Source organism: Anolis carolinensis, chromosome 2 (genome assembly GCF_035594765.1).
Source record: "Anolis carolinensis isolate JA03-04 chromosome 2, rAnoCar3.1.pri, whole genome shotgun sequence".
NCBI classification, from domain to species: Eukaryota; Metazoa; Chordata; class Lepidosauria; order Squamata; family Dactyloidae; genus Anolis; species Anolis carolinensis.
In genome coordinates, this window is record NC_085842.1 from 107,415,577 (window position 1) to 107,429,516 (window position 13,940).

At 39.6% G+C, this 13,940-nt stretch overlaps 1 protein-coding gene across 3 annotated transcripts in view; it reads left to right on the top strand.

Annotated features, from left to right (window-relative positions):
* Positions 1–13,940, top strand: part of fstl4 (follistatin like 4) — a 638,776-nt gene that overhangs the window by 610,811 nt on the left and 14,025 nt on the right. For all 3 annotated transcript variants that reach the window (XM_062970369.1, XM_062970368.1, XM_062970370.1), the window contains 2 exons: positions 3,974–4,092; positions 8,653–8,802. In XM_062970369.1, coding sequence (XP_062826439.1) covers positions 3,974–4,092; positions 8,653–8,802 — 269 coding nt within the window. The remainder of the gene's footprint in view (positions 1–3,973; positions 4,093–8,652; positions 8,803–13,940) is intronic.

A 13,940-nucleotide genomic window follows, 5' to 3' on the forward strand; every position in this document is an offset into this window, starting at 1 on the left:
CCCCGCCTCCCGCCCGTGCGCCCTGGCCCCACCTCTCACGCTGTGCGTGAGGCAGGGTCAGGGTGAGCAGTGTGGGAGGCGGGGCCAGGGTTGGCCCCGCCTCCCGCACTGCTCACCCTTGCCCATCTGGCCTTTTCCAGGTGGCCAGAGTGCAGCAGTCTGGCCACCTGGAAAAGGCCAGGGCACGCGGAGCGGGAGGCAAGGCCCCGTCTGGGCGGAGCCCCGCCTCCCGGCCTGCACGCTCTGGCCCCGCCTCTCACACTGCGCAAGAGGCGAGGTCAGGGTGAGCAGCGCGGGAGGCGGGGCCAGGGTTGCCCCCCCCCCTCCCGTGCTGCTCACCCTCGCCTGTCTGGCCTTTTCCAGGTGGCCAGACTGCAGCAGAGGTCCCTCCAGGCCGCGATCGCAATTTTCGCCCACCGCTTAATAGTTAAAATTTTCTCGGGCCGGCCCTGCCTAGAACAGAACACATGTGATACCAAAGAACAGCATCCCCCAGACAGATGAAATTGTCAATCTACAATGAACATATTATTTTTTTCTTAGTATCATAGGATCTTATTAGAGAGTTTATTCCTCTTTCAGTTATAGCACTATGATTCCAATTTAATACTCATGCCTTCATCCCATGGATCTCAGAGTTTGTTATTTGGTGAGAGGAACCAGATGAGCTCACTGGCTAAGAAGTTTAAATGCCCCCCCTTCCAACTGCAAATCCCAGGTATGCTTAGAATGTTGGTTTGGAAGATAAAGTGAAATCCTAGTGATGTACTTGTGTAGTGTGAAAAGACCCTAGGCTTTTGAAAATGCTAATAGGACACTGGGACATATATTTTTTGATAAATGATGAAAAGTTGCTATATTTTCAAAATTCCTTTCAGAAACCATCATTATTCCACTATAAAAAGCACCCTTTCTATATAAGTTTGTTTTCTTCCCACCCTCCAAATAAAATCATTACCCAGGTGTTCTCTAATGCTCAAGGCTTGCGTCTGCAGTCAAGCCTAACATTAAGAAAAAGTTGATCATTCATGGTTTCAAAAATTACACGCAGAGTAAGATATATATTTTAATAATATATTTGATTCATAGGTGGCATGTTAAGTCACTGCTTAATATTTAAATTCGTTACAATTAACATTTTTAAGACAGAAATGTAAAATGTTAACTAGAAAGGGTGTCAGGAAATGCACAAGCAGCTGGTATCAAAGGGCAAATTACTAATTTGCTCATTTGCTGATGGTCACAGCCTATGAGTGCATTTTTCCCTCTGTTACAATGCTATATTGCTAGTTATTCCAACCGTAACACCATTCACTCAGTTGAAAAATAAAAGTGTCCTTCAGTAAATCAATTCAGTAAAATACTCTCTGTGACTTATCCACAATGATAAGTTAAACAGCACTCTGCTATTGATTACAATACAGTTGCCATATATATTAAAGTATAAGTCGGTGTCACGTATTGGTCAAGGGCAGATTTTGGGGCCAAAATTATGGGCTTTGATATGACCCATGGAGAAAAACGTGTCATTTTGCAGAGTGGGGAAATCACCAATGCTGACTTAGGGGGCCTGGCCACTGCTGCCATTTCTCTGCCCTGACATTCAAAAAGGCCAGGCGTAGCACCACAATGGAGACAATAGAGGGCATTGATGCTTCTTTTAGGTTTTTCCAGAATGAACTAAGCTCATGCCTTTCCATCACTTTACTCATTTTCTGATAAGATAAGAGTTACGTTAGAGTATGCACATTGACCATTCGATAAGTCAACCCAGTTTTTTTCAGTTGATTTTTAAACTAAAATTTCTAGACTTTTACATGAGTATATAGGGTAATCAGAACCAACAATACACTCAGTTAAATTAGTTTTAAAACTGTTTTGTAATTAAAGGCTATTTCTAACAGAAACCAAATTTCTGCATTTTCCTATTGGAAAATTTGTATCAGGAACTGTTACGAAACCAGTACATAATAATCATTGCCATTAACATATGCTGTAAAGACAAAGCAAATAAAATCTGAAGAAGTGGACAATGCATTTTAATTGAAGTTATCATAACACAATAGGATGGTTAATGTGCATGAATAGGCATAGCTCACAAATGCCATTAAGTTAATGCATGAATGCTATCATTTGTTTTTAAAATATCCCAGTTTTAAACATCTGTAGAAACATGCACTCATTGCATCAAAGGCCAAATTCTGCCTTCTGATGTGCATATTCACTCCCCACTGAAACTAATAGAAACTGTTTGCATGTGGCAAGAAGAGATTTTGGTCCACTTGTGTTGAAAATGGCAGCCTAAGGTACTTTCAGCCTAAGATGCTTCAGTTCTTCAGTGGTTATGATTAACTACGTAGAGCTTGCTAGTAGTCACGCTATCATAGAATGCATGATCCCTCACTGCAACATCACATTTAAGGATCGTTGCTCCTAGATCCACTTTGATGCCTTAACTGGGGTATTGCTGTGGTATAATTTAAAAGCTGAACATCAAAAGCTGAATTCTAAGTGAAGCACACAAGCATGGTAAATACTGTATAATATCTATATTCTACTGTGCTTTTATGATATTTAATAAATACAGGAGAATCCAGTCCTGTAAACATTGGTATTTCATTATCAACTGTTTACAGGATCTATGCCACAAGAAGCTTTTTTGTGTAAAAAGCATTCTATGATTAATTGTATCAGTTAAAGCAAAAAAACATAAATTGCATAGATTTTCCTTGATTTAAAAAACAACAATTCTTGCATTTAGAAATATTTTAAGTATTCAAGCACCCCTGGTACAATCTAGAAAAAGACACTTTCAAGTCCGATCTATTTTAATATGGACAATTGCCCCTACATGTATTTTTTTCCATTGAAAACAGTAGGATTGGAAAATGATTTTAAGTTTGGCTGAATTGTGCCATTTATAAATACTGAATTCCCAATCCTGGAAACATTTGATGTTTTGTGGTGATTTTCCCACAATGCAGAACAGGACAGTTCACTAGTTTAAACAGAACTATATGCACAAAAATTGACTTTTCTTTAAACATTCCATGCAGAAATAGAAAGATGTTAAAAAAGAAATTTTCATAGCTCCACAATTATGGAAATTTGGCAGATAAGTACAATATCAGCATTATTTCAGATGACAGAAGTCATTACAAAAATGTATTTGTAGCCTATATAAACAAGTATAATAATAATGTCTCTGAACAGAAAGGATCTGAAAAAAGGTATTCATTACTGCTTTTGCATGTAATGGAAATTAGTAACATGAATGAAGTTTCAATACATTTCTGATTAAGGAAATATGTAGAATACATTTTTCTAGGAATTTAAAGACAGATTATTTTTTCTGAAGCATCTGGAATGCCCCAGTTTTGATAGATGAGTGCTATTGCAATGCTAGAAGATTCCACATTTGTGAATTACAGTTTGCAGAATTTCAAAAATGCCTTTGTTTTGGTGGCTATAAGGATTTGCTCTCTATGGCAAGAGGGCAGAAAACAAAGTATTTTCTTGAAAAATTAGAAATGCTGCTTGTGCAAATGTGAAATGAGAGTTTCAAATTGTGTCCCATGCTTGGTTCCATTCTTTCATTTGAAACATATCTCAGAAATGACACATTATTAGTGAATGTTTCAAATCTCAAAGTAAAAACTTTGTATATTTGTTAGATGGTGAAACACATAATTCGGAATTCCTCACCAGAATTTGTGACAGATACCACCAAGGCAATACATTTTTGAGCCTAACTGTACCTCCTTCCTCACACTTCAAAGCCCTACTTGTGACATGAACTTTAATTTTGTGAATGCACCCAAAGCATCCCCCCAATTTCTAGGTGTTTTTTGAGAGTATGGTGATTTATTTATTTTCTTAGCTTACATATTTTCTTCGTTTGTTTTTAGACTTAAGAAATGATGACATAAATTTCCTCTTGCTCTTTTCTTTCATTTGTTGTTTTCTCTTCAAGGTCTTAGTGTGGGAAACATGTTCTATGTCTTTTCTGATGATGGAATCACAATTATTCAGCCAAGTGACTGTGAAATCCAGAGACACATCAAACCAAATGAGAAAACTTTCAGTAGTTATGTAAGTCCCTGATGGCTATCTCAATCCAAACCATTTGTAACCTTGCTTTAGCTGCAGTGGGGCAGCAAAAAGGTCCGGAATGTGTTAAGATTATATTTTTACTATTTTGTATAGAAAGAAATACATGTGCAATCATCTGCTGGCTTTAGATACAGTGCATCCTGAGTATGGTTTTGACAGCAGCCACATGATTATCCAGCCCTACTCTCAAAGTATTAATGCCCCTTCTAACTTCCTTGGATAGATTTCTAAGGCCCCATCTACACTGTCATATAATACAGTTTGAAATTGATCTGTGTAAACCTCATATAATGCATTGAATTGCTTTATATGAAGCTAAACTGACTATATAATGCAATTTCAGTGCTGATAGCTTCATATGCTGATGCCTTTGAAAAATCATGTAAATCTCTTGGGAAGACAGACGGACAAATGTCAACGTTTTGGAAGAAGCAAAGATCACCAGCACTGAAACCATGTTTCTCCGCCATCAACGTTGCTGGACTGGCCACATTGTCTGAACGCCTGATCACCATCTCCCAAAGCAGTTACTTTATTCTCAGCTAAAGAATGGAAAAAGGAATGTCAGTGGACAACAAAAGAGACTTAAAAATGGCTAAAATCTAACATAAACAAATGTGGCATTGACACCAAGAAACGGGAAGCCCTGGCCCTTGAGCATTCTAACTGGAGGTTAGCCGCTACCAACAGTGCTATAGATTTTGAAAAGGCACGAATAGCAGGCAAAAGGGAGAAATTTACCAAGAGGAAGATGCGTAAAGCAAATCCTTGTAGCGACTTCCTTCCATCTGAAAATCTATGTCATTATTGCAAAGGATCACGCAGATCCAGAATAGGTCTCTATTGTCACTTATGGACCCACCACCAAAATCTACCCTTGGAAAGCAATCATACTTGGCAATGAGAGATCACCTATAGTAATAAATAGTATATGGCAGTGTAGATGAGGTCTCAGTCCAGCTAATTTCCACTACAATCCATTTCAAACTGATACATACTGCATATCCATATAAATATTCTACCACCCAAGATATAATTTAATAATAGCAAATCATTTGGACTCTCCCAGATTGCTACATAGATAAGGGTGAGAGCTACCTTTGTGTCAGCCAGGCAATGGCACAATGAAGCTTCCCTAGTGTACACACTCAGCCAGTCAGTGGTTTGAGTTGGGCAGTCCTGTACTCTGCTCTGTTTGATAGCCTCTGCACAGACTTCCTTGTGGAATACAAAATAAAAAGGAAACTCTAGTCAATATGGAATATGTCGCCAAAGTTGGGATTTTCCATACTGTAATATTTCTGACTTCTACATCTGAGGCTGTGTGCATTTATTGGGCAAATTGGCGCATGGCCAATTTCACACCAATCTTTCAAGCTGAAAAAGATATTTGAGCTGAAAACGGAGTCTTTATTCATCCTGTGGATCACATTAGTCATAGATCTGAAGTGGCCTGAAGAAGAGACATTAAAGAACCCTATCTTCCACTGATCCATTATTATTTAAACCCCAGTAGCATGTCCTGCCAAGTCAAAATGTGGGGCTGTATCAGCTATTATATACAGTTCCCTGTCTTGATTACATTATAAGAATGAATAATTGAAAACACCACATCTCGAACCAAATCCTCACAGATTTTTATGGAGAAAGGTGAGTGGGGGGAGTCCTATACAGAATTTTAATAGCTTGCAAATGCTGATAAATTCTGAGATCCAATAAAGATGGAAGCAACCATTCTCCTTGTTGCTATGCATCACAACCATAGCACTCCTGACCTGGCCAGTACCAGCAAACTGGGAATGAGGTTTGGGATGAATCCAAAGGTGCCGTTCCTTTGATCTGCTATTTGTGCATTAGAAGAATTACAAAATATTCAGCAATGGAAACATTTTCTACTGGTGGTGGAATCTTTTAGGAAAATGAATAAAACCAGTATGGATTAAAAATGTTAGTCTTCCTATTCCTAAAAATAACACTTGATATGAGATTAGAATCACGATCCATTTTATTTAACAGAAACAAGCCATTATTGAGATATTGATGTTACATATCTATGGTTTCATTCAGGGGCTTTTGCCATGTTAGGAGCTTTCTTTGCCCAACAGATCCCTGGGTGACCTACATATTAATATCTTGCTAGAGCTATTGCCAGCCATGGATCGCTTGTATATTTTATGCTCAAATAGATATACTGGTGTGTATAAATATGACTTTTGAACCATAGCAGTGTGAGGGATTACATGTTTGTTGGTTTGTCTAACATCAATTGACCTTTTTAAAACTTATTATGTAATTGTTTTATTTATCTTGGTAGACTGAACTCATCATACGTGGCAAATTTTGGCAACAACTACAGTTGTGCTGCAGCTTTACCACTGAGCCCGCTGGCTCCCACTACACATGGGAGAAGTACATCCAGGGTGGCTCTGGGGCAAAACTGTGGAAGAACCAGAGCTGCCACCAAAAAAAGCTGCCACTGGCAACACGGGAGGCATCCCGTGTTTCATTGCCCTTGATGGGGCAAGCTTGTCAGCAGACACTTCCTCCCATGTGATGAGGGAAAGAGGAAGCCAGAATGGTGTGAGGCGTGGGGCAATAGGTCCCCACACCTCCTGGGCGGGTGCTGCCAGGCTCGCCGTGATGTGTGGTGATGAGCAGTGATTCCAGTGGCAGATGTGACAAGATAGTTAATGTAGCCTCACACAACAACATATGCGATATCTTCCTGTTTTAAGTAATTTTGAATTCTTCAATACACTCTGTCTTTTCTGCACGTTCACTGCCAACACACTCACAAAAAGGTGACTGGACAAGAATGAGAGTTACTAATTCTCTGAAAATCTATGCTAGGAATCCTAGTGTTTGTGATCTAAGAGAGATGCTGTTATGCCTAAGGCAAGAGACAGGTTTCTGAGCTACAAGAAGCATGTGTTTTCTGAAATAGCAACACACTATTTTATTCCAACCCAGCAGGCATTGCCAAATATAATCTGTAACCTGCATACTTAGCGGTGATGCAACAAGCCTATATTCTGTATCTTGGGACTGAGTTTAACTGCAGAATTTGTAACTATTTTTTTATTTTTGTGCATCTTTCTCATTTTTTTATTTTTACTACATTGCACAATGAATAAAGTCATGGAGAACTCAATTCACTGTTGTGAATTATATAGTTGCTGTGATAAAGGTATTATCCATCTATGAATCTGGAATTTGTTTTTGTTTTTTTCTGCTGAACCAACCTGGTGACCTTGGTTTTTGTACTAGAAATACTAAGAAAGATCAGAACAGATTCATGACTCTCATCTTCTGTTGAACTGAGATGCTTAAATACACAAGGATCTCAGAGTAAGCAGCAGGACAGGACTTTCATTAAATTTGGATGAGTGCTTTCCTCCCACAAATCAAGATTTATATTGCTAATAAATGTTGACAGCACTATAAATCTGCTTGTAACCAGTCAGGCATCAAACATTTGCTCAGTACCATATTACAGCTTCCATTATATATTCTCACCAAGATTCTTTGCATGTTTAGTGCTTCATTAATGTATTCCAGCATTGTTACACTGACTCCCACAGTACTGCAGCGGCTGGCATCCGCTTTAGCTCATTTGTTGCACAATGGAAAATCACCTCTCCATCTACCAAATAAAGGTGAAAGAGAAACCTGTGCCTGTGCTTGAGGGAGACATCATTGTGGAAGGATTCGCAAATGACCACACTTTGACGACCTGTAAGAAATTGCTTACCCAATATTTCTTATGGCCACATAGCACCTGTATGTTGTAACAAGATATAACAGGATTTTATCCACAACTGCAAACCCAGGGATTCTTCTTCGCCAGCCAGTACCTGCCCTTTCTTACACTTCCATTTTTACTAAATAAAATGAGTTACATGTTTGAGTATATACATGGAATTGCAACAAACTGTTGCAACATGGAATGTTACTTTCAGGTTCCATCCACGGTCTTTTCTTTTGTATTTCTCCATCCCCCAGATTTCATGGGGATGGGTTCCTTCATCAAAAATCATCCACATTAAACATGTTTAATCCTCACTGGTTTGGGAGCTTGAGCATTGTAAAGGTTTTAAAATCTAAGGTTCTTTCACCCCTTTGGTCTTTGTGCTTCCTGTTGAAAGCCTTCCTGTTAAAAGCCCCCCCTCCCCCCCCAAAAAAAAACTATCTGTGCTGAATCCAATGCCACATTCTGTGTTCCAAATAATACAATTGGGGGTGGGAAGTGTCCAAAATATTGTCTCATGTTTGTGGCTGAATGGAGATATACATCATCTTTTGCTTAATATTACTTCTTCTCCTTTGTTGGTTATATCTCATATCGTCTAGATCAGTGGTCCCCAACCTGTGGGTCCCCAGGCATTTTGGCCTACAACTCCCAGAAATCCCAGCCAGTTTAGCAGCTATTGGGATTTCTGGGAGTTGTAGGCCAAAACATCTAGGGACCCACAGGTTGAGAACCACTGGTCTAGAGAATGGCACTGAATTTGAACTAATTAAACTTTCTTTTTATTTCAGGCAGAAATCTGTCCTAGAGTTGAAGGTGAAGCCATTCAGTCCTGCCTCTGGGCATCTGCTGTCAATGTTAGAGACAAATATATTTATGTAACACAGCCTAAGTGGAATAGAATAATGATCCTAGATATCCAGACTCAGAAAATCATTCAGGTAATTTTCCAGGGACAAGTGATCACTTTAAGGTGAATAAGAAACATTGCTATCCATCAGAATTTGGATTCTTCTTAAAGAAGATTCCAGCTATTGAACTGACCAGTGAAAATAGATGCTTTCCTTAAAAAAAAAAAAGAAAGAAACAAGTTGTGCATCCTGAGGGCATTATTACACAGAAAGTTGAAATCAGTACTAGAAACTGTATCCAAAATATATATCAATTGGTAATATTTTGAAGAGACTGGCTTGACCTTGAAGAAGCTGGCGTGGCAACGGCTGCCAGGGAGTTCTGGTGTGAGCTGGTCCATGAGGTCACAAACAGTCGAAAACAACTGAACAAATAAACAACAACAATATTTTTGTCAGTAAGAATTTTTGACAGCAAATTGAAATTTGTTCACAGCATGAGCAGAGGAGATCAGAAAAAATAAATTTGAGGTCTGTTCTACAGTTAGCATTTCTCATTAGGTTTTGTTGTTCCAAAAAGTAACTTTTCCAAATTGAGTTATGTTGTAATAAGTATCATTGATGACCATGGCCCAAATTTAACTGCTAGTCCCATGGAAGCAGTGGGAGTTACAAAATCAATAAATTGCCTTAATCATTAACAACTTAATCCCACTGAACATGCCAAGTGTTTGGAAGAGTAGGTTGCTCAGGCATACTACATTTTGAAATTAAATGGATGATTTTCCTACATCCATCACACACTAGCAAACTATCAATTTGATTCAGAAGTTCTCAGCTGATTTGCCATTGTCGAGAGTTGTTCCTGCCCACTGTCCTACACCCGTTTTCTTAGTCCTCTCTTGGACTATGATTTTTGTTACTGGGTTATAAATGTCATTTCCTAATTGGTTCTATCATAAACACATGAGAAAGGTTTATTAAACTGGAAAACATTGTCTTTGGAGGAGAGACATCCTGCTATAGTACATTTTGCTCAATGATTGAATATCTTGTAGAGTCTCCACCAATTTAACATAGTTTGTGGGCATAAAAACAAAGTTTCTGAAGCACAACAACTACTTTCAAAGCTAGGACTACACAATTAAACAGGAAATAACACTTGCAATCTAGGAACATATTTTCTTTATTATTATTACTATTATTATTATTATTATTATTATTATTATTATTATTTTATTATGACACAGCAAACAAGATAGACATGCTGGATTTCATTTCACAAAATCACAAGTCGAACACTTCCCAAGTGTCTAGGACTGTGTGATGTATTTTTGGATGATGTGTGCAGATCCCAGTAGGGTGGCCTTTTGCAGTTGGCAGATCGTGATTTTGTCAATGTCTATTGCTTCCAAATGCCAGCTATCTTTTGGCACGGCACCCAGTGTGCCCATCACCACCGGGACCACCTGCACTGGTTTCTGCCATAGTCTTTGAAGTTCAATCTTGAGGTCCTGATAGCAGCTGAGTTTTTCCTGTCATTTTTCGTCAATGCGACTGTCACCTGGGATGGCAAAGATCCAAACCTTTTTCTTTTCCGCAACTGTGATGTCTGGTGTGTTGTGTTCCAGAACTTTGTCAGTCTGGATTCGGAAGTCCCACAGTATCTTTGCATGCTCATTCTCCAATACTTTTGCAGGTTTGTGATTCCACCAGTTCTTTACTGCTGGGCGGTGATATTTGAGGCATAAGTTCCAATGAATCATTTGGGCCACATAGTTGTGCCTCTGTTTGTAGTCTGTCTGTGCGATTTTCTTACAGCAGCTGAGGATATGATCAATGGTTTCGACCGTTTCCTTGCAGAGTCTGCATTTTGGGTCATCAGCTGATTTTTCGATCTTGGCCTTAATTGCATTTGTTCTGATGGCTTGCTCCTGGGCTGCAAGGATCAGGCCTTCTGTCTCCTTCTTCAGGGTCCCATTTGTGAGCCATAGCTAGGTCTTCTCCTTATCAGCTTTTCCTTCAATTTTGTTAAGGAACTTTCCATGCAATGTTTTGTTGTGCCAGCTGTCAGCTCTAGTTTGTAGTGTGGTTTTCTTGTACTGATTCTTTGTCTGCTGTGTTTTGAGGAGTTTCTGATTTTTGACTTCAATCAAAGCAGGTTCTTCACTTTGCTTCACATATTCTGCCAGAGCATGTTCTTCTTCTTTGACTGCTTGCTTTACTTGTAAGAGTCCTCTGCCCCCTGATCTTCTAGCCAGATATAGCCGGTCAACATCACTGCGAGGGTGCATTGAATGATGAATGATCATGAGTTTTCTTGTTTTTCTGTCCAAATTGTCCAGTTCCATCTGCTGGTTGGTGACACTTTATTGTTTGGCCATTAGGCATATTTATGCCCTCACTTTCAATGATTTTTCCCTTCTTCAATGCCACTGTCGAACATTTTTCCAGACCAAACTCCATGTTGACATCAGCGCTAAAGATTCGGACAGTGTTAGTCAGAGACTGGATTTCAGTTTCAGTTTTCCCATACAGCTTCAGGTCATCCATTATTATTATTATTATTATTATTATTATTATTATTATTATTATTATTATTTTATTTTTATACCCCGCCCCATCTCCCCGAAGGGACTCGGGGCGGCTTACATGGGGCCAAGCCCAGTCCACAACAATAAAACAAAGCAATAAAACAGATCAAATAACAATAAAAACAAGTCATAAAAATCACATTCAAGGACAGAAGATAAAATCTTGGATAAAATCTAGAAAAACCTGGGCCAAAGTGCTAGTTTGTCAAAATCATCAGGAATGGGAGGATTATCCAAATTGTCATCGCCTTCAAGGTGCTGGAAGAGGCGTAAATACGGGACTATTATTGGAAATGCAACAGGTCAGACTTACTGGATCAGTTATCGAAGGCCTGCTGGAAGAGCCATGTTTTCAGGATCTTCTGAAAGGAGAGGAAGGTAGGGGCCTGCCTGATCTCCCTGGGGAGCAAGTTCCAGAGCCGGGGGGGGGGGGCACGACGGAGAAGGCCCTCTCCCTCGTCCCCAACCATGACTGCGAGGGTGGTGGGAGCGAGAGGAGGGCCTCCCCCGACGAGCGAAGAGATCGTGCAGGTTCATAGGGGGAGATACGGTCATGAAGGTAGGTGGGTCCCAAACAGTTTAGGGCTTTGTAGGTAATGACCTGCACCTTGAATTGGGATCGGAAAATAAACGGCAGCCAATGGAGCTCCTTGAACAGGGGAGTAGAATGCGCCCTGTAATTTGCTCCAGTTAGAAACCTGGCTGCTGCACATTGTACTAGTTGCAGTTTCCGGGCCATCTTCAAAGGCAGCCCCACGTACAGCGCGTTGCAATAATCCAGTATCAGATCCATGTATATCAGATATGAAATTTTGTGAGATTTCTTAGAGGTTTGATAGCCGAGGTTTGTTTTTTGTAAGATTGTTGACAGAGGGATCATGGCAATAATGAAAAGCAGAGGGGACAATGAATCTCCCTGGAAAATTCATCTTCTGATGTTGACAAGTCCATAGTTTTCATTTCCAACAAACAGTTGGGTTTTCCAGTGCTCCATCATATTTTTAAAAAAATGCCAGTGTTTTTACAAATCCCAATGGCATCCAGGCACTTGATGATCCAGCTGTGTTGAAGTAAGCCAAAGACCTTTTTGTAGTCAATCCACATCATGTGAAGATTAGTTATTCGGCTTTTACAGTTCTCCAGAATTATTTTGTCAATTAATAACTGGTCTTTTGTGCCCCTGCTTTTCCGTTTGTTGCCTTTGTGTTCATCTGGCAAGATGTTCTTTTCTTCAACATAGTCTTGAGTTCTGTCAGCTATGATGCCAGTCAGTAGTTTAAACATAGTGGGCAGACATGTTGTTGGCCTGTAGTTTCCTGGTGCTGCTCCTTTTGCTGGATCCTTTTGTATCAGATATGTTCTCCCAGTTCTTAACCATTCACTGATACTTGCTTTTTGCAGCATCTCATTAAATTGTTGAGCCATATTTCCATGTAGACTAATCAGATATTTAAGCCAAAATACATGCAGTTGATCACTACCAGGCGATGTCCAGTTCTTGACTTTTTGCACTCGTTTGCTGATCATTTCAGTTGTTATTTCCATCTGTTCCATTTTGTTCTGTGAGAATTTTTCTTCAAACTCCTTTATCCACCCAGCATTTTTGTTATAGTTCTTATTATTTTCCCAAAGTTCTTTCCAGAACTTAGTTATTGCAGTTTTTTCAGGCTTTATGATTACTGTGTCTGTTTTTTTTTGTTCAGACTCTGATATTATTATTATTATTATTATTATTATTATTATTATTATTATTATTATTATTCAGAGGTAGGAGGGTGATCTGTTAGGGGTGTTTTGATTGTTCTTTTGCTTCATGGCAGAAAGGAGGTTGGATTAGATGGCCCTTGGCATCAACCGAAGGAAGAGGAGGAGGAAGGAGGCATCTAGGGGCTCTCCCTTTGCAGCCATTCCAACAATCCTCTTCCCTCTCTCGCTCTCTCTCTCTCTCTCTCTCTCTCTTCTTCCCTCGTGTTGGAATAAGGAAGTAAGGAGTGAAAGAAGGAGAGGGGAAGGTAACACATGGCATACACAACACAGAAGGAAGGAAGGCCCCCAGAAATTGCATGAGACAGAAAGGAACACAGCATACTGCCGATCTTCCCTCCTCCGTGAGCAAAGGGTAATAGTGGAGCTTTTTCTCAAAGGGGCATTTCGGCTCCTCCCACAAATTGCATAACCATATCATTTTAACGCTGAGAACAATAGACACCATCACGTGACAGAACTGATCATTTTCCCATCTCTATCCAGATAATTTGCAAAAAAAGTCACTTGCCAACCAGCTTAGAAAGTGTTTGAAAAGATAACCCTTTGCAACCCTTTTAAAATGCCAAGATATCTCTACCCTACACTTGAGCCTACATCATGTGATGAACACAGTAGGTTGCCATTTCTTAAGTTGGTTGCTTAGTAGTATTTAATGAATATGATAAAGTGGTAACTTAACCATTTAGCAATTTATACAATTGTATAAACCAGGCTGGAATTAGCAGTTGGTTTTAGGCTCAAGTCTAGAGCAGGAGTGGGTACAATATGGCCCTCTGGATGTTGTTGGAATACAACAACATTTCTCAGCATTGGCTATGTTAGCTAGGAATGTTGGGATTTGTAGTTCCACAACATTTAAAGAGCCAC